This window comes from Aquarana catesbeiana, linkage group LG02 (assembly GCF_042186555.1).
Source record: "Aquarana catesbeiana isolate 2022-GZ linkage group LG02, ASM4218655v1, whole genome shotgun sequence".
Classification (NCBI taxonomy): Eukaryota; Metazoa; Chordata; class Amphibia; order Anura; family Ranidae; genus Aquarana; species Aquarana catesbeiana.
In genome coordinates this window covers 701,681,666-701,701,629 of record NC_133325.1, presented here as the reverse complement: position 1 = coordinate 701,701,629, position 19,964 = coordinate 701,681,666, and the positions used below count along the sequence as shown (strand labels likewise).

Sequence of the window (19,964 nt, the reverse complement as noted above, 5' to 3'; positions counted from 1 at the left end):
AATCAAAAGTGACCTACTACAAAAGACATTGATGAAGAAATGAAATTGTCCTAAGGTATATTTTCACCAGACTTTTTCAATGCTACACACATAATTACAGCCCAGATTGGCTGAAAATGTACCTAGATCAGGCAACATCTTCACTGAAAAAAACAAAAAAAAACAAAACACTTCTCCGGGAGCCCATGGTATTTGGTCACATGATCTCTGCAGCAGGAGACTAATAGAATTGAACGTTTCTGATCCTTCGCTCTTCAGTAAAGATCATATGACCAGCTGCAGTTCAGGAGCCCCATTGAAGGCAAGTGTTCCAAGACTTTTGTTATAGGTGGTGGAATGGGCAAGTTTTCATTTAAAAAAAAAAAAAAAATATTATACAAAAGAAACCTGCCATGAAAGCAAAATGGGGACTGAACTTTTTTAGACTACTGTCTGGCTGTTGGTGACCCTTTTGTTTCAATATAACTGCTGACTTGTATCAGATATGCATGTAAGGTCTTCTGACTTTCCTGATCTGCATCCTTGTTCCAGGTCAATGACTCAAAGTAATGAAGCCAGCGGGTCAAGATAACAATAACCCAACCAACCAGCCCAATGGAAGAAACCACATTTTACCAACATCCCCTGGGGCAAGACATAAGGGGAACCCGCCCTCACATAAACAAATATGACTTTTTTCCACATGCCCTAGACAGAAGAAACCTGTACCCCCCATTGTAAAAATATATTTTATATTCTTCTAAAGCAATCTGTCTGAATCTGCAAGACCAGAGCAAGAGGAAGGTTCAGCTTGCACATATAGTAGTCTCAGTCTCACAGCATAAATATGAACTATCACAGATGGTAAACAGCTACAATAAAGATTCAACAAATCCATACGAGAAACAAATTAACTTGGGGTGGATAAATGCATTTTTACTATGAATATTCATTTTTTAATAATATACAGGCCAATAGAAACTAAAAAATCTAGTATTCCTAAACATTACACTGGGAAGATCTCCACTAACAATGCACATGGCAATGGCTGCACATCAAAGACAAAACCTAAATGTTACTCTAAATAAGAGAACAAGGGAAGAAGTAATAAAAATACTAATTTAAATTAGAATATGAGAGTTTAAAAAGTTTCAGATGTCTGAATGATGATAAAGTAGAACACATACATACACACACACACATCATATATATTAACCACTTAAGCCCTGGAAGATTTACCCCCTTTAAGGACCAGGCCACTTTTTGCGATACGGCGCGGTGTCGCTTTGACAACTGCGCGATCGTGCAACGTTGTACCCAAACAAAATTGACGTCCTTTTTTTCCCCCCACAAATAGAGCTTTATTTTGATGGTATTTGATCACCTCTGCGTTTAATTTTTGCGCTATAAACAAAAATAAAAGCGACAATTTTGAAAAAAAAACAATATTTTTTTACTTTTTACTATAATAAATATCCAAAAAAAAAAAAAAGTACCAGTTACTTACCAGTAACTGTCTTTCTGGGAAATCTTCCAAGACGGCAGGCCTACTTCTCAGGTGTGCCGTCCTGGAAGATGACTAGAGAAAACAATTTCTTCCTCAGTTCAGGCTAGGGGTGCAACGGATCAAAAAACTCACGGTTCGGATCGTTCCTCGGATCAGAGTCACGGATCGGATCATTTTCGGATCAACAAAAAAAAAAAAATATCTCCACATCACCCCCACTGTAATACATCCACATGTCCCCCCCCCACTGTAATACATCCACATGTCCCCCCCACTGTAATACATCCACACGTCCCCCCCCCTGTAATACATCCACACGTCCCCCCCCACTGTAATACATCCACACGTCCCCCCCACTGTAATACATCCACACGTCCCCCCCACTGTAATACATCCACACGTCCCCCCCACTGTAATACATCCACACGTCCCCCCCACTGTAATACATCCACACGTCCCCCCCCACTGTAATACATCCACATGTCCCCCCCCACTGTAATACATCCACATGTCCCCCCCCCACTGTAATACATCCACATGTCCCCCCCCCACTGTAATACATCCACATGTCCCCCCCACTGTAATACATCCACATGTCCCCCCCCCCACTGTAATACATCCACATGTCCCCCCCCCCACTGTAATACATCCACATGTCCCCCCCCCACTGTAATACATCCACATGTCCCCCCCCCACTGTAATACATCCACATGTCCCCCCCCCACTGTAATACATCCACATGTCCCCCCCACTGTAATACATCCACATGTCCCCCCCCCCCCACTGTAATACATCCACATGTCCCCCCCACTGTAATACATCCACATGTCCCCCCCACTGTAATACATCCACATGTCCCCCCCACTGTAATACATCCACATGTCCCCCCCACTGTAATACAGCCACACGCCCCCCCCCATTGTAATACAGCCACACGCCCCCCCCCCCCCCCTCCACTGTAATACAGCCACATGTCCCCCCGCACTGTATACATTACAGTGCTGTTAGTCTGACAGTGTTAAGAGAAGCCGGCGCCGCCAAGCCAGCCGCCGGACCCACGAGTTGAGGGCGGGGTGATGACGTCAGCACGCAGCTGAGCGCTGCCGGGTGTACCAAGATGGCCGCGGCTCCGGAGCTAGGCCGAAGCCGCGGCCTTTCCTAAAACCCCAAAAACCCCCAAGCCTGGCCCGTTCGGATCACGGATCGGTGACGATCCGTTGCACCCCTAGTTCAGGCCGATATGTATTCTACATATTTTTGGTAAAAAAAAAAATCGCAATAAGTGTATATTTATTGGTTTGCACAAAAGTTATAGCGTCTACAAAATAGGGGATATATTTATGGCATTTTTATTAATATTTTACTAGCAATTGTGGCGATCTGCAATTTTTATCAGGACATTTATACAGCGATCAGAGTTAAAAATAGCCACCGATTACTGTAAAAATGTCATTGGCAGGAATAAACGTGTTACCTAGGGAGTGTTTCTAACTGTGGGGTGATGGGACTGCCTAGGGGAGACCGATCGCTGTTCCTAAGCATTAGGAACAACTGATCAGTCTCCTCACCCCTGACAGAACGGAGATCTGTTTACATTGGCAGACCTCCGCTCTGCCTCTCAGGAGCGATCGCAGGTGCCCGGCAGACCTTGCGACCGCCGGGCACGCGCATCAGCTCTGTTGACGCGGCGTTCGTGCTCCCCCTAGTGTTCTTAAAGCAGCCGACATACAGCGATGACGGCTTGCCCGGGGAGCCAACCTGCCGCAGTTAGCTGGTCCTCAAGCAGTTAAAGTAGAACTATATGAAAAACTTTTTGTCCAATAACCAAACAGGAAGTGAGAGGAAATCCCTGCAAATTAAGGGAATAGCAGTAAGAAACGAGTGTCCCATTGGAAGATTTTCCCTCTAATACCTTTCTGGGGACAACCCAAAATTGGGATTTTTTTTTTTTTTTTTTTTAAACTTTCGCTTTTAAATGGTACACAGGACAAATAGAGAGGGTGAATCTCACTAACAGGGACACAGACAGCAAAACAAATTTACAGGGTGTCTAATCCCTCTTCACTGTATCCAAACCTGAAAGTTTTGCCTTTAGTTATACTTCAAGAACTGTTTTATCTTACATGATTAGTAGCGATTCTGTTTTCATTGCAATAATTTTGTAATGAACACAGCAAGAAAAAAAATAAAAATAAATGCCTTTTATAGTCCACAGTACTCCACACCCTAGAAGACAATGAAAAGACGACCTCCTCTGTTATAACCTATGGTAAGTCAAATCATGTTGCTTAAAAAGCCTCTGGGAGTAAAGCTCTCTGGGTTTCCATTAAAAGGATATTATGGCAAATATAAAATTCATTTTCGTGCAACAGTACAGCAGATGTTAACGTGAAGTTGCAGTCATTTTTGTATTTTTTGTTTTTAATTCTGCAGCTACAAAAAGTGTAGCTGCTTATTTAAAGTTGTAAAGTCAGAAGGTTTTTTTTATCTGAACGCATTCTATGCATTAAGATAGAAGGCTTTTTATGTGCAGCAGCCTCCCTCAGCCCTCCCACCCCCTCCCCCCAATATTTACCTGTGATCCCTCTCTGTCCAGCGATGTCCACGAGTGTCTCAGCCATCCGAGATTCTCCCTCCTTATTGGCTGAGACACAGTAGCGGCTATATTGGCTGCCAATTAACGTCAGAAAGCTGATCAGGGGAGAGAGGGGGTGGTGCCGGGTTGGGGCTCTGTGTCTGAATGGACACAGGGAGCTGTGACTCGGCTCAAGTGACCACATAGCAAGCTGCACTGAACAGGAGGGAGGGGCCAGGATCGCCGAAGAAGGACCCGAGAAGCGGAGGATCCGGGCTGCTCTGTGCAAAACCACTGCAACAGAGCAGGTAAGAAGAACATGTTTTTTTTTTTTTTTTTTCCCCCTATAAAAATAACAAACGAGAATTTACAATCATTTTAATAAACAGCCACTCACCTGTCCCACGATCCAGCGGTGGACTTACCGCTGTTGTTTTCATCCTGTGTCAGCGCCAACAACTTCACTATGGGCACTCAGCTGTGACAGCACATGCACAAGCAGCGTGCCACTCTGACTTGTCCCGGAAGGAGAACTTCCGCTTCCAATTGCATAAGATGACTGGAACGGAAGTGGGAGCGGGTACCTGTCAAAATTGGGTACCCGCTCTCCCTCTCCTCTCTAAAAGCTCAGTTTCATAAACAGGAGGCAGGGAGGAGGCTTTAAAGCGGAACTTTCCCTTTTGGGTGGAGCTTTAAAGTGATATAAAGTTTAGACTTTTTTGCATTAAAAACAAACATGTTATACTTACCTGCTCTGTGCAGTGGTTTTGCACAGAGCAGCCCTAATCCTCCTCTTCTCGGGTCTCCCACCGGCGCTCCTGGCTCCACCAAATCATTGAGTGTCCCCATAGAGAGACGCTTTCTATGGGGGGCACTCTTGTAGGCACGCTACTGAGCCGCTAGGTCTACATCTATTAGTACAGACAGGGTGGCTTGGTCCCACCCCCTGCTCCCTTGTCTCAGAATCTGACTGATAGCAGCGGGAGCCAATGGCAGTGAGGAGGGAGAGCGCCGCTGCTCTCGTGCACAGTACTAGATCAAGATGGGGCTCAGGCAAGTATAAGGGGGGTTGGGGGGATCCTTTGGCACAGACGGTAGAAACCTTCAGCCTTTACAGCCACTTTAAGGAAAATTCATTGTATTACACATTTTTTCATTGTGTGCTCAAATTAAATTGCTCAGGTTTGTGACAGGTTAACATTATGGAAGTCTTATAACATGAATAATAACAAAAACAATATTCAGGAGGTAGGGCTCGTTCGCGTTAAGTGCGCAGTTTTCGTGTGGGGGTAGCTGTCAGTTTTTCCTGCAGAGAGGTGAATAATGAGCAGTTCATGTGCATAGCACTGTTTACTACTTTTTTAAAAAAAAAAAAACTTTAAATAAAGTGCATAAACAATATATTGCACAGCAGTATGGTGGTGTCATCCAATGCGATGCAGAAAAATGCAGCATACCTGCATTTTTTACACACTGCAGTGCACATCACACCGGTTTTGTGTGATGAACAGGGCACATAGAAAACTACTGTTTTCTATGTGCCTTTGGCATTTATGCATTGCATAAAAGCACCAGGAACTGCACACACAGTAGTGCGAACAAGCCCTTAATAATGTCAGACACTCTTGGGGCCTGTATTGACACACTTTGTGCTTGTCAACAGCATCAGTTTGAGACACATCTGGGATCATTCAGAATTCACTGGCAGGTGATATCAACCTGCAGTTGACCTCCTTTTGCATTTTACCTGATGCAACTGGCTATTGAAATACCAGTAGACTTGTATAGTAAAACTAAACCTGCTTGAAGCAAACAAAAGTCTCAGCAACATCATCCCTAGGTCTCAACATACATCTCACTGTAAAATTTTTGAACAATCCACTTTAGTTCTACCAAAACTATGTAATATGAGGAACTACATAATCTATCCAATCAATGTACATTGAGTCAGGCAGACCCTTGCACTACATACTTGTGGTAGATGTAAGAGATTGTATAATCAGATTGTAACATGTGGCAAACTTAACAGTAACTACTAGCTCAGTTTTAAGGACAATGCAACCATGGGCCTCAGCATCAAATATTTGAAAGGAGATGGGGACTAAAGTCTATACATAAGGGCCGAATGTCTGACAGCATTAGCTGGTTCAATAGAAAATGGCTGACATTCAGCCCGTGTGTACTGCAGCTGATCAGTCAATGGGGCATGACTGAAAAAGGTCATGGCTGAGAGCGCTGACCAGAGCATTCTGGCGGGGGCCCACCATCAGGAATACAATAGCGCAGCAGGGGAGATCGCTCTACTAACATTGCATCGTTAGTACAGCAGATCCTCCGGAGTTGTCAGAGTTTCTTTTTTCGTTCAGCCCTGCTGGGTTGAACGAAAATAAACTAATAGTGTGTACGAGGCTTAAGGCTCCATTCACATTTGGCGTTTTGGGATGTTCCGCAGAATCTGTGCAATGCTGCCCGCAATCTCAAATTACACTACAATCGCAAAACGCATGTTTGGGTGCTATTCATTTTTGATGGCACCTAAAACGCAATGCAATTTTGCCACGATCATGGCGCAAAAAGGAGCAGGAGCTTCTTTTGGGTGAAAATCTTTGCACGTTTTGGTTTGCCGTATGATTTTTTTTCGTGGCAAAACTGCACCGCATTTCAGGTGCCATCGAAAATGAATAGCACCCAAACATGCGTTTTGCAATTGCAGTGCAGTTTGAGATTGCAGGCAACATCACAGCGATTCTGCTCGACAGCCCAAAACGCCAAATCAAGTATTCGTGTTTTTTTTTTTTTCGTTCAACCCGGCAGGGCAAAACGGAAATAAAAATCTGACAGCTCCGGGTGAGCTGCTGTACTGACCATGCGATGATAGTACAGCGAACTTCCCTGCTGTGCTATTGTGGGGGAAGGCCCCCCCGCAAAAACGCTATGGTCAGCACTCTCAGTCATTGGCTATTGACTCAACTCCAAAGAGTAAAGCCCCATTCACACAAAGCACAACTTGGAACCACTTTTTTGTTCCATCATTTGAATGGGCTGTCCAACGTGTGACAAAGAAGCGCCTGCACCTTTTCAGGCGATGAGCTTTGCGCTTTTTTTATTTTAAACAGTGTGTTTTGTTGTATGACAAAACATGTGTCTGCTAACCACATGCATTGTGTGTACATCCTGGGAATGCATATAGAAACACACGTTTCTGTGCATGTCCCCTGAATATGTAGGTATGAATGGGGTCTATGGCTTAGACAAGGCTACCTATAAAGGGCATCACGATCTTCAATCATGCCAAAATCCACACTATTTCACACCAGAAATGTATAAGAGGAGATTTAATGGTTGATCTGCTAAATACTGTTGACTGAGTATTAGTAAACAACGTGAAGCTGTGTTCACTTTAATCAATCAACGATATGCAAAAAACAAATGCTGTTTTCCAACTTCCCCTGAGCATGGTTGGGTATTTAACACAAACATGGTTGCACCTTTTTACTAAGCTCAAACATTAAATCTGCAAAGTGAACATTACCTAATTCTTTGGTAAATTAGCCCCAAAGACTGCTACCAAAGTAAGGCCGGCCATACATAGATCGAAATTCAGCCTGTGCAGCAGGGACCGGCTGATATTCAATCCATCTATGGGCAAGCTAATTGTACCCAAGATGACCCATCATTTGACTTGGGTACAACCAGCCGGTCAGATTTTTTACATGCGATTATTGCTAGCAGCTATAGCCTCTAGCAGTAACCATTATGTTCTGCCAGCCAATAAGTCTCCCTGCAAGGTGGAAGGAAAGAAAATCGAATCATCTATGTGCTGTTTTAGTCTAGGCACAAACGCTTCAGAAAATTCTGTTGGTGTTTAGGTTTCCCCAGAGAAACCATTTACAAATCTGTAAATAGATAACTTACTCTTCATCAGTTTCTGTGACATGTCTTTCAGTCCTTCATCTGTTGGGCTGTCTCTGTTTGATGTATTAAGCATGGAAGACTGCTCATGCGAGGGTAACGTTTGATCTGTGAAGAGTTCTAGCTGGATTGCCGGCACTCGTCCAATCTTCTGTTTCACCTGCAAGTGATTTGAAGTGCTGTGTTGCTTTGCAGGAGAATTCAGTCCTTTTAATCTAGACGTGTGCTGTGGAACTTTAGAAGAATCTTGAGCTTGCTGTTTAGCTGATGCTAGTGAGGAAGCTGCAGACAAGTCTGGCCGTTTAGGAGCCGGAGATACTGGTTCCGCCAGGGAGCTGTGCTTGACTGTGTTTAAACTGTATGCTCTTATTCGGGACCAGGTTGTGGAATTAAAACTCTTGGACTCCAGCCAGAACTTGACTAAATGTTCCATTCTGCGGAGTTCCATAAATTGGATAAAATAAGGGAGCGCCACATTGTCTTGTAGCACCTGTGCCAGAGTCTTTGAAAGGCTAGACTTTGCATCCTGGGATTCATAATTCAGACACGATCGACCTAAAAAAAAAAAAAATGTAAGACTTATAAGAAGATTTTTTTTTTTTTTAAAGCCTGAAGCTATTAGCCTAATTAAAGCGGTTCTAGGTAGAAGGTTTTTTTTACTTTAATGCATTAAAGTGAAAAACCTTCTGGGTGCAGCTCCCCTCCAGCCTGCCCTTATACTTACCTGAGCCCCATCTCGATGCAGGAATGTGAATGAGAGCAGCAGCTCTCCGGGGTCTCTATCTCCTCACTGGCTCCTACTGCTGTCAATCACAAATAGTGAGTCAATGAGGAGCAATCGAGGGACGGGTCGAGCCGCGCTCCGTGTGTGAACGAATAATGTACATTCACAGGAGCACAACTCGGGAGCGAGCCCGCTCAAGTGCCCCCATAGCAAGAGGCTTGGTATTGGGGGCACTCTGCAGGGGGGAGTGGCCAGGACTGCCAACGGGGGACTGGGGCTACTCTGTGCAAAAACACTGCACAGAGCAAGTAAGTATAACATGTTTGTTAGTTTTGTTTTTCAAAACTACAACCTTTGGAATCACTTTAATATACATACACACACATAATATATTTGCAATTAAGCTTACAAGTATCTAAACAATATATCTATTTTGGGTGTAATGACTGGTATAAAGTTTAAGAGGGTGGACAGCACCAACAGGTAAAGACGGTGTCCCAAAAAACATCAAAATGAACAAAATAGAGCACAAAAAGACCATCATTTATTAAAGTAGTAGTAAACCGCATCCAAAAAAAATAAGTAAAATAACACAATTGGCCCTAGGCCGTTTAAGTCATATAGTGCTAGTATGCATCGCATACTAGCACATTATGACAGAGTTACCTGAAAACGAAGCTCTCCAGCGGTGCACTGTCACCGCTGAAGGTGCTTCCATCTTCACCCTTTCTTCTTTTTGGGTTTGGGGGCTTCGGCTATCTGACTGGCTGAGCCAGTGCTGACGAGACTTGTTGTTTATGGCACGGCTCTGTAGGAAGGGCACGGTATGCTGTTCCTTCAGAACGTATGCACCGCTGACGTCACCGGCCGCATCTAAAGTAAATATCTCCTAAATGGTGCACATTTAGGAGAAATTTAGAGTACCTATAGGGGTAAGCCTTATTATAGACTTGTCTATAGGTAAACATCATACATGGGGAGTTTACTCCCACTCCAAAAAAGCCTTCCATACAAAGAATACAAAAGAAAAATGTGATAAATTCAAAACAAAGGCTAGTAAAGTTATATAAAGGCTCAAATTATTCTTACCTAGGTCTCCGAAGTGTTCTGCTGCCATGTGGATTGGCTGCTTTTTAAGTGCAGCCGTTCTGCTGCTTGAGTAGGAGTCCATGTTGGCCGATATGGCATTAATAGCCACATGGCTTGGTCCAGCTGCCTCCAGTAAGGCATTGTTTTTGGGACTCCTTGATGGGGAATGTACTGGTACAGGTGCTGGAACTGGAACAAAAAAAACATATTTAGCCCGTCTGTACTATATATACAGGCCTAAACAGTAAATGCAAATGTCATCCTATGCGTCATATGTCCTGTTGAAAACTGGGGGTCATTGAGGGATTTTTAAATCTTTGACCTTGTGCAAGTGCTTTTGCTGTGCTGAGCCCGCTTGGATGTAAGCGCTGCAGGTTTAGCAAACCCCAGCACTACAGTTGCATCTCCAAAAGGGAGCCTGGGGCTGTGTGTTTTGTGAATGACCTGGGACGAGACGGGGCAGAGATGTAACCTGAAGCGCTTACATCTGAGTGGGCATAGAAGTACAGCAGGAGCCTATACCTCCCCGACATTTAAAAGAACAGATTTGAAACTTGTTAGCCAGCAGGTTTCTTTTCTGCTAATGCATTGTATAAGGGCTCTTTAATAGAGGCATTAAAAAAAAGGCTGTTGGGACACATTTTTAAACACTTCTCAAATGCCTATCAATGCCACACAAAATTGTTACAATGTGGAGCGGATGGAGGTGTTCACACTGCAGCGTTAGCGTTGCGGCGAGGCACAAATAAGGCTGCCTGAAGAGTTTACCAAGTGTTGACGCTTTGCAACTGCCTCTATTTACTTCTATTGAAACACACCTTATGCCGCGTACACACGGTCGGACTTTACGGCAGACTTTGCCCGGTGGACTTTCCAACGTACTTTACGACGGACTTTCTAAATGAACGGACTTGCCTACACACAATCCATCAAAGTCTGTCGAATTCATACGTGATGGCGTATGACCGGACTAGAATAAGGAAGTTCATAGCCAGTAGCCAATAGCTGCCCTAGCGTGGCTTTTTGTCCGTCGAACTAGCATACAGACGAGCGGACTTTTCGCCCGGACTCGAGTTCGACGGATTGATTTAAAACATGTTTCAAATCTAAGTCCGTCCAACTTTTGAGCAAACAAAGTCCGCTGGAGCCCACACACGATCAAATTGTCCGACGAAATCCCGTCCGCCGGGCAAAGTCTGCCGTAAAGTCCGCTCGTGTGTACGCGGCAATAAACTCACTGTAAACGCACCCATAGCATTTACAGTGCATTTACGGCGCAGTTTGCACAGCTTGAAAAGTGATTTCCCATTTAAGCCTTGTTAAAAAAAAATATTAAAAAAAACACACACACGGCATTTGAGAAGTGTTGCCTGACGCAATGTGAATGCCTGTACAACACATCCTAAATGCTCATTAGCGCTACACAATATATTAACAAAAGTATTGGGACGACTGCCTTTACACACATAAACTTTAATGGCATCCCAGTCTTCATCCGCAGGGTTCCATATTAAAGTGGGTGTATGCCCGCAAAAAAAAAAAAACCTATAAGGCAAAGGCATAATGAGCTAATATGCACCGTATACTAGCTCATTATGAAATACTTACCTTAGAACGAAGAGACGGCATCACCTCCCAGTCACCGCTGAGGGAGCCGACATGTTACCTTGGCATTTCTTCCGGGTTCACGGCTCCGGCGCTGTGAGTGGCCAGAGCCACAATGACGTCACTCCCACTTTCCGGCAAGAAGCTCTGATTTTCCGGCAGTATCCACCGAACCTTCAGAGTACATGCCCTGCTGTGTCAGCGGTTGCATGCAAGCTAAATATTTTCTAAACCGCACAGGTTTAGGAGATAATCATTTTACCTACAGGTAAGCCTGATTATAGGCTTACCTGTAGGTAAAAATGTGAAAGCGGGGTATACAACCACTTTAAGTTGGCCCACCCTTTGCAGCTATAACAGCCTCAACTCTTCTGGGAAGGCTGTCCACAAGGTTTAGGCGTGTGTCTACGGGAATGTTCCAGAAGCACATTTGTGAGGTCAGGCATTGATGTTAGACGAGAAGGCCTGGATCCCAGTCTCCGCTCTAATTCATCCCAAAGGTGTTGGATCGGGTTGAGGTCAGGACGCTGTACAGGCCTATCAAGTTCCTCCACCCCAAACTCGCTCATCCAGGTCTTTATGGACCTTGCTTTATGCACTGGTCCAAATCATTTTGTGGAGAAGGGATTATGAAGTGAAGGAAACTCTTAAGGCATCAGCAAACCAAGACATTTTGGACAATTTCATGCTCCTAACTTTGTGGGAACAGTTTAGGGATGGCCCCTTCCTGATCCAACATGACTGGGCACCAGTGCACAAAGCAAGGTTCATAAAGACATGGATGAGTGAGTTTGGGGGGGAGGAACTTGACTGGCCTACACAGAGTCCTGACCTCAACCCGATAGAACACCTTTAAATTACCGATGAATTAGAGTAGAGACTGTGAGCTAGGCCTTCTCGTCCAACATCAGTGTCTGACCTCACAAATGCGCTTCTGGAAGAATGGTCAAACATTCCCATAGACACACTCCTAAACCTTGTGGACAGCCTTCCCAGAAGAATTGAAGCTGTTATAGCTGCAAAGGGTGGGTCAACTTGATATTGAACCCTACGGACTAAGACTGGGAAGCCATTAAAGTTCATGGCTGTGCAAAGGCAGGCGTCCCAATACTTTAGAAAATATAGTGTAGGTGCCAGGTGCCTGCTGAAGTCCATTATGTTCCTAAGCTGCTCTGCATGTAAGTTACAAGCTGCTGTGACCATAAATGTGGGGGAGTCATCTTTCACTTTCTAACCGGTATTTCCCATTAAGGGATAAAACCTTGAGGGTTTCAGAGATCAAGGATCCCAGCCTAAATTTTTGTGCTGTCACTAAAAGGGATTTTGCTACATTAATGTTATCAATCTTAGGCCCAGTTCCCATAGGACATACTAAAGTGTACGCCCATGGAGGGCTGTGTTTACCCGCACAGGTGTTCCATGCATCTCCATGCAGGCAGCAGCTGTGTCCCGATTGACATCAATGAGACTGCTGGCCTTGGGATGCACAGAACAGCTGTGCATCCCCGTGCGGGTAAAAACAGCCCCTTCACCCTGTGTGAACGAGGCCCTAAACTGCATAGAACAAAAACTGTGAAAGTCATTCATAAAAGAAAAAAAAAAGTACAACCTCTAACGGCTTTGACATCAGGTTTCCCCTGGTCTTTTCCTTTAACTGTAAAAGAAATAAAAAAAGCATGTGTTAGTTTAAACAATAAAAAAAAACAAAAAATGATCCTACTAAGAAATTTGTATAAAAGAAAACAATACGATTAAAGGTCCAGTAGGGTGGGTTTGGCCAGAATCCTCATACAGAATACTTTACAAGACAATCCCACCCAATACTAATATTTAAAGGTGGATGCCAGTAAGACATAACGTACATTATTACTTCTCTCTGGAACATCAGTTATAAGATCGCCCAACCAAGGCTTCTTCTAACTTGGCCTACACAATTCTGTTGCATTGGTATATAAATGTTAAAGCAGATCAGAACTCACAAAGTGAAGATATGATATCTTATAGGAAACATCTGGTAATATTAGTTTGGCCTAAACAGTTCTCTGAAAGACTAGATTTCTTCCCCAACAATAGCTGTGCTCTTCCTGGTGTGTGAGGATGAATAAGAGTCTCAGAGCTGCAGTGTGAGATTTGGTGGAGTCACTACTGTGCTGCTTGCTGAAGTAAAATCTGCACTTTATCTCGTTACTCATGCTTCACTCATTCCATGAATCTATGTTTTTGGAACCTCTCCTGCTGCTTCTTGTGCATTTCTTAGGCATTTATTAGATCAGAAATCAGGGGGCAGCTTTTATTTATTTATTTTTATTTAAAATCTGTTTTTTATTTTTATCAAATTTATTTGAATAAATGCTTTTGGAGTAAAAATCTATCTAAAGATACATTAATAATTTAGTTTGTTCAGCATTAGATGGAGCTTAGTTATGTAGTATGAGGCTGTATATCCTACAATATTTACATTTTTGGTAAACTCATTCAATGAATCCAAGCTCTGCAAGCAGAGATAACATGCGCTGCATTGATGCAGTCACACAATTTCACAGTAACCATGAGATAAAACAAGGTTCAGCAATATTCCTTTATCTCATTGTTTTGCAAATCTATGTACACTATAAACTGTATAAGTGACTTGGTTCTGATATCGCTGTTTTACTAAACTGACAGCTTAATCAAAATAACCTTCATTTTGTTTGCAAATATTAAAGATTCTAACTACCAGCAAGAATAAGTCCTTACATTTAAAGAGCACCTGTCATTTCAGATCCATCATAGCAGCCCCTGTTATCCACTCACCTGTTGCCAGCATGTCCCTCATCTTGTAGTGTCACTGCCGCATCACCAGCCGTCCCATTAAAGTGAATGGGACTGTTGGTGAGTCAACAGTGGGTTAGAGGAGCCGCTGCTATACAGAGATGACAATTGCTCTTAAAAAATTATGATTTAAATCAAGCCTTTTTACTAGTGATTTAAATTGAATCCACCCTGATGCAAAGTCCTGCCCTACTACCAAGATGGCTGCCTCCACACAAGTACACTAAGCAGCGCAAGTATTGGTAAGTCAGTAATGGGGAAGAGATCAGCTGTAGGAGGCCTACACGCAATACTGGTGACTAGCCCTTTTCTCTCTGCATGCCTTTCCAGGGCTCAGCTTTTAATTAAATATGAATTCTATGTCTGCTGTCAATTTAGATCGTTTTGGCCAAGCTGGCCCAAAGGAACTGTTTCTATTACAAAGTGATTCAGTCACTGTGTGTGCTGTTATACTGTAGTGGAATCAGCTACACACAGAAATCTGTGCCGTGTTCCCCAGCAGAACAGGTGACTTCTTGTCTACTACCAGAACAAAATCAAAGTAGGTCGAAATCCTTCTCAGCCATTCAGGAGAAGCCTTGTATATTTTATCTATAAAACAAAAGGCTTACTCTAATTGGCTGAGGTAGAGATTATGACATCATCCACCCATCCCTACTGTTTACAGGAAGCCTTGTATTCATTGGTAAAAATACAAGGCTTCCGTTGTATGGCTGAAAAGCAATCAGGACGACTATTTTTTTTTCGGACAGATGGGAAGTCATCCATGCTGATGTGAAGCACAGTGCCACATGCTGTATTGTAACACCCGCTACTACAGTATGATACAGGGGCCTCTTGCACATTGCAGCTTGAAAAAGCTCAGTACAAATTATTTTTTTTACTGAGCTAAAATACAGCCCATTAATTGTAATGTGCCTATGCACACAGGCGTGTAAACAAGCGCCGTGCATTCTCCAGTTAAAAAAAAAAAAAAAGAAAAGAAAAATCAGCTATTTTTGGTCAGTAATTTACGTCTCATGCACGCAAAATGAGCTCGTGTGCATGCACACATTTGTGAGCAATCATCCACGGGTGGCACAGTGGTGTAGTGGGTAGCACTTTCGCCTAGCAGTAAGAAGGGTCGCTGGTTCGAATCCCAACCAAGACACTACCTGCCTGGAGTTTGCATGTTCTCCCTGTGCCTGCGTGGGTTTCCTCCGGGTACTCCGGTTTCCTCCCACACTCCAAAGATATGCTGGTAGGTTAATTGGCTTCTGTCTAAATTGTCCCTAGTATATGAATGTGAGTTAGGGACCTTAGATTGTAAGCTCCTTGAGGGTAGGGACCGATGTGAATGTACAATGTATATGTAAAGCGCTGCGTAAATTGACAGCGCTATATAAGTAACTGAAATAAAACATATTGTGAACGTGAGAATAAGTTTGTGCGCAAATGCATATGTGCGAAAATACGTGCAAATACATACGTAAACGAGGCTGAAAAAACAAATGCCCACACAGGAGTACCCTGTGCAAGAGGCCTAAGGAGGATACCGATCTTTTTCAGCTATTATAGACAGTCCAAAGGGAAATGTAGGCAAGAGAAAATGTGGTTTTGTTGTAGATGCAGCATTGGGAAGGACCTGGAGATTGCGGTATAGATGTGGCTGATCCTTTGAGCCCCCAAGAATTTAAATATAAGTGTATGGGTTGCTTTACTAAAAACCTTGCAGAACTGAAATATTCGCTATCAATTGCTATTTGGGGTTCCATTTTTTTGTTTTGTTTTAATTCAGGAAATATATATACAGGTCATTTAAATCTTCAACATCTAATAACATTAAAATATTATTTTGAATAGTGTGGCTACTGAGACTCCCATACTGTACGTGGCTCCTCATTCTGTTTCCTGATTTGGGAGAATGATGACATCATAGGTGCTGTGTCTGGTACACCGTCCCCCCAGGGCGTGCCTCTGTTGGTCCTGCATCTTTCCATCCATAATATTTTGCTAAACTGGAGCTACTTGCTGACTGCATTTCATATTTTCTGTGATCAGAATGATTTGTGCCTTTTATCTAGAAGTTTATAATGTAAAACATAAAAAAGGATATGTATTTGTTTTAGTAGTCCTGCTGTTTTTTATTTTTTTATTATCCTTCAGGCATTTTTAGTATTTGGCCATTAATCTTTAGCTTATGCATATAGAAGCTCACTATTGTTTCTTGTGTGCCATTGAAGAAGGATATAAGAAAGCTGAACGACTGGAAAATGTTAGTGGCATGCTGAAACACAGATCCCTTTGTTCATGTGTTCACAATGCTTCATTTCGTAAGAGTTAGTGGGTTAGCCTTACAAGAACATGTCTGGTACTAAGACTCTGAGGACTAAGGCCCCTTTCACACACCACTTGCAAGTTGTGCGATTTTGCAGCCGCAATTTTGACGCGCTGTTGCCGCAATTTTGGATAATGCCTGTGTAAACTTGAAGTTTATGGTCTTCAACTCAAAGTCAGACTAAAGTATTACAGGGACTACTTTGAAGTCGGTGCAACTTGAGGTCGCACAGATATGAATGGTACTCATTGGAAATCATGGGGTATGACTTGCGAATTTGCAGTCATAGGACAAGTCGCATAAGTGTGAAAGGGGCCTAATGACACAGAACGCTGAAAAAAAATGGGGCAGACAAGATGGATCACTTAAAGTGGATGTAAACTCAATGTCATCCTTTGTAAACTACTGTCATAGGGGTTATCTATAAGGATATACATGCCTCCTGCATGTATCTTTACCTGTCAAATGTCTCCCCTCTCTCTGTTATGAGACCCGAAAAACTGCAGATTCTGTGGGTGGGTCTGTTGTCTGGAGCTCGGTGGGTGGAGTCGTGATGTCAGTAGACTCCCCGCCCACCTCTACACTCCACTTGTCAATATGCATTTTCTCCTGTGTATTTCTAACACTGAACTTCTGCTATGATCTCTAACATCCAGTGAAAAGACAGGAAAGTAACCACATGACTTCAGCATGCCCAATCATGCTGAGGGGTGGAACAGCCAATCCTTGCAGAGCTGCTGAAGAAAGAAGTGAGGGTGGGAATTAAAAAATAATGTATGTCTTAGGTTAGTGCACGTAAATCACCTGTCACTCACAGCAAGGGGGAGGATTTGACAAAGTTTTTCTCAGTTTGTCAAGATTTATCTCACTGAACAATAAAAGGGGATTGCTCAGAGATGGATTAACTCTGTGTGGCAAGACTGGGCTCAAATGATTGCAAATCTTATACTCTACAGTATGATAATAAAAAAAATTCGGGTTTACATCCACTTTAATCTTCTTTTTTTTTTATTTTTTTTTTTCCGCCATCACTCTTTGAAACTGGATTGTTATTAAATCTGATGTGTTCAGGTTAACAAAGGCACTGCCTTCAGCTACAATAAAGCATGTAAGAAAAGTACTACAGAGGCTGCCATCAGTGACCTCCTGAGCATATTAGTTACCTGGCAGTCTGTTTTTTTTTTTTTTATGTTCTCTAACAAGTATGCAGCATGTGAAGTGTAAACCCCTGACACGCTCACTCCTTTAGGATGATTTAGAAAGTCACTACGATAACATGGCAGCCAAGCAAGAAACATTTTCAGGAGGTCAACAATGGCATCATACATACATCTCTTGTTACAAATTTTCTTTCCTTCTAAAAAAGTTCTAAAAGTTTGTTAAATCTCGCTTGCTGTAAAGTCCAGTAAAAATAAAGGAAGTCGTTTAGTGGCCCATTTCACTTTTTGAGACCCATCAAGGATGTGGGAAAAGGGATTGAAAATATTTTAGTGTAAATGGTATGTCATCCTTAACGACTGCATTATTTTATGTTGCTGTAACTTTAGATTTGCTTTAATAAACTTTGTATAAAACCTCATAGGCCTTGTTCACATGGGGGGTATAGTATGGTATGCCCTTGCAGGTGTTCATTGCATCCTCCTGCAGGCAGTCCCAATGAGGTCTATTGGACACATCATCTTCAAGGACACTGTGTCCCAATATGACATTCTTGTGGGTGCAGATCCCTGAACTTACACTGTCTGTGTTCAGGGATTGGAACCTTCACTCACACGGATGTCGTATTGGGATACAGCGCCTGTGTCCATGCAGACGATGCATCCCAATACACATGAATGGGACTGCTTGCATGGAGATGCACGGAAAAACCTGTACAGGGAAACATGGCCCTGCATGGACTTGCTGTATTGTACTATGTAGTGTGAATGAGGCCTTATAGTTCTGTAGATGGGACACATGGGCTGCCAAACATTTCTGTAAAAATCTTGTTTGGAGTTATCTTAAAAGTTTGCCATTGTTTAATTTGAAATCAACTCAAACGCATTGAAACAGAAGAGAAAAAAAAAAAAAGGGTCAGCAAATTAACTACTTGCTTACTGAGCACTTAAACCCCTTTCCTACCTAGACCAATTTTCAGCTTTTAGCGCAGTCACTCTTTGAATGACAATTGCGCGGTCTTGCTACACTGTACCCAAATGACATTTTTATCATTTTTTTTTTCAGGGCTTTCTTTGGGTGGCAATGGCAACGGCCCTTCCCACCTAATTTCACATGGAACAGCTCCTCCCAGCTATGGTAGGTGGGAAGAGCCGCTGCCCCGTGAAGTCACAGATGTTTGGTTAGCGTGGTGAGCTGATGATTATAAGCTAGTCTTTTCTGATACCCTTGTGAGTGTTTTAATTGCTTTCAGTTCTTTAATAAATGCAAAAAATAGAGCACTATGATGTTTCCGCTTTTTTGTTCTATGTTATGTTACCCTGATGACTGAGGAACAAGGATGGATTAGCAGTCGTTATACCCCGATGAGAAGAGGAGTGTTTTGCTGCACCTCCCCGGGAGGAATTGATCAGAGGCGTGTATGACAGTCGGTACTGGGATCTGAAATTTGAGGTGAGCAGGCATTTCACATAAAGGTGGGGAGGGTCACCAGAAGCACTGTGAAGACATATGAACTGTCACTATTCCACCACATAGTGGTTTCACACTTATAGCATAACAGACTGTGACTTTTATTGCATGAAGTTTCTCACTGTGTATGGGACAATAGAAGTTGAATTTTGATACGTGTTTGAGGACCACTAGTCCTGCCAAGTGGGTTTCGATTAGTAAGTTCCATTCATTTGCACTTTCTATATGGTTACAATTTTAAACTGTATTGTTTATTTTCATTTTATTTTTTTTATCCATTTGCACTACACTGATTTTACAGTTTAGTATAATTTAGAGGCCTCACCTATTCTTCTTCTTCTTCTTGTCTTGAACTGTATTGTAAATCTATTGCCTCACTTTATTTTATAAAGTGCTGCACAAACTTCTTGTTGCTATAAATACTTTATAACAGCGCTTCAACTGCTCATGAAAAATAATGCAACATATTAATATGCAATAATTTATTTTTACTGACTAAAAAAAATGAAAAATAATACATAATACTTTGAAACTGGTTAGGTTTTTTTTTTTTAAACTTGTATGAAAATCTGCCCCTCCATTTCTGACAGCAATATTACTTTCAAATTCCTCCTGAAAAACACAAATTAATTTCTGCGCTTTCAGCCTCATAGCTGTATATTTGCTGTGTGAGATCATCTAAGATACTGCTTCCTCTGACTTCTAGTCTCCAAAGATTCGGAGTGACATTTGGTGATGTCACCACTGTGCTGCTCACGGTTCTCCTTGCTGGCAAGGAAGCTGTACTGGAGGACCTGCAGTACAAGGATCTCCTTG

At 42.7% G+C, this 19,964-nt stretch overlaps 1 protein-coding gene across 1 annotated transcript in view; it reads right to left on the bottom strand.

Annotated features, from left to right (window-relative positions):
- Positions 1 to 19,964, bottom strand: part of AKAP10 (A-kinase anchoring protein 10) — a 64,502-nt gene that overhangs the window by 25,232 nt on the left and 19,306 nt on the right. Inside the window, exons 2-4 of the mRNA XM_073616920.1 lie at positions 13,002 to 13,046; positions 9,788 to 9,976; positions 7,978 to 8,529 (exon numbers count right to left, since the gene is read on the bottom strand). Coding sequence (XP_073473021.1) covers positions 7,978 to 8,529; positions 9,788 to 9,976; positions 13,002 to 13,046 — 786 coding nt within the window. The remainder of the gene's footprint in view (positions 1 to 7,977; positions 8,530 to 9,787; positions 9,977 to 13,001; positions 13,047 to 19,964) is intronic.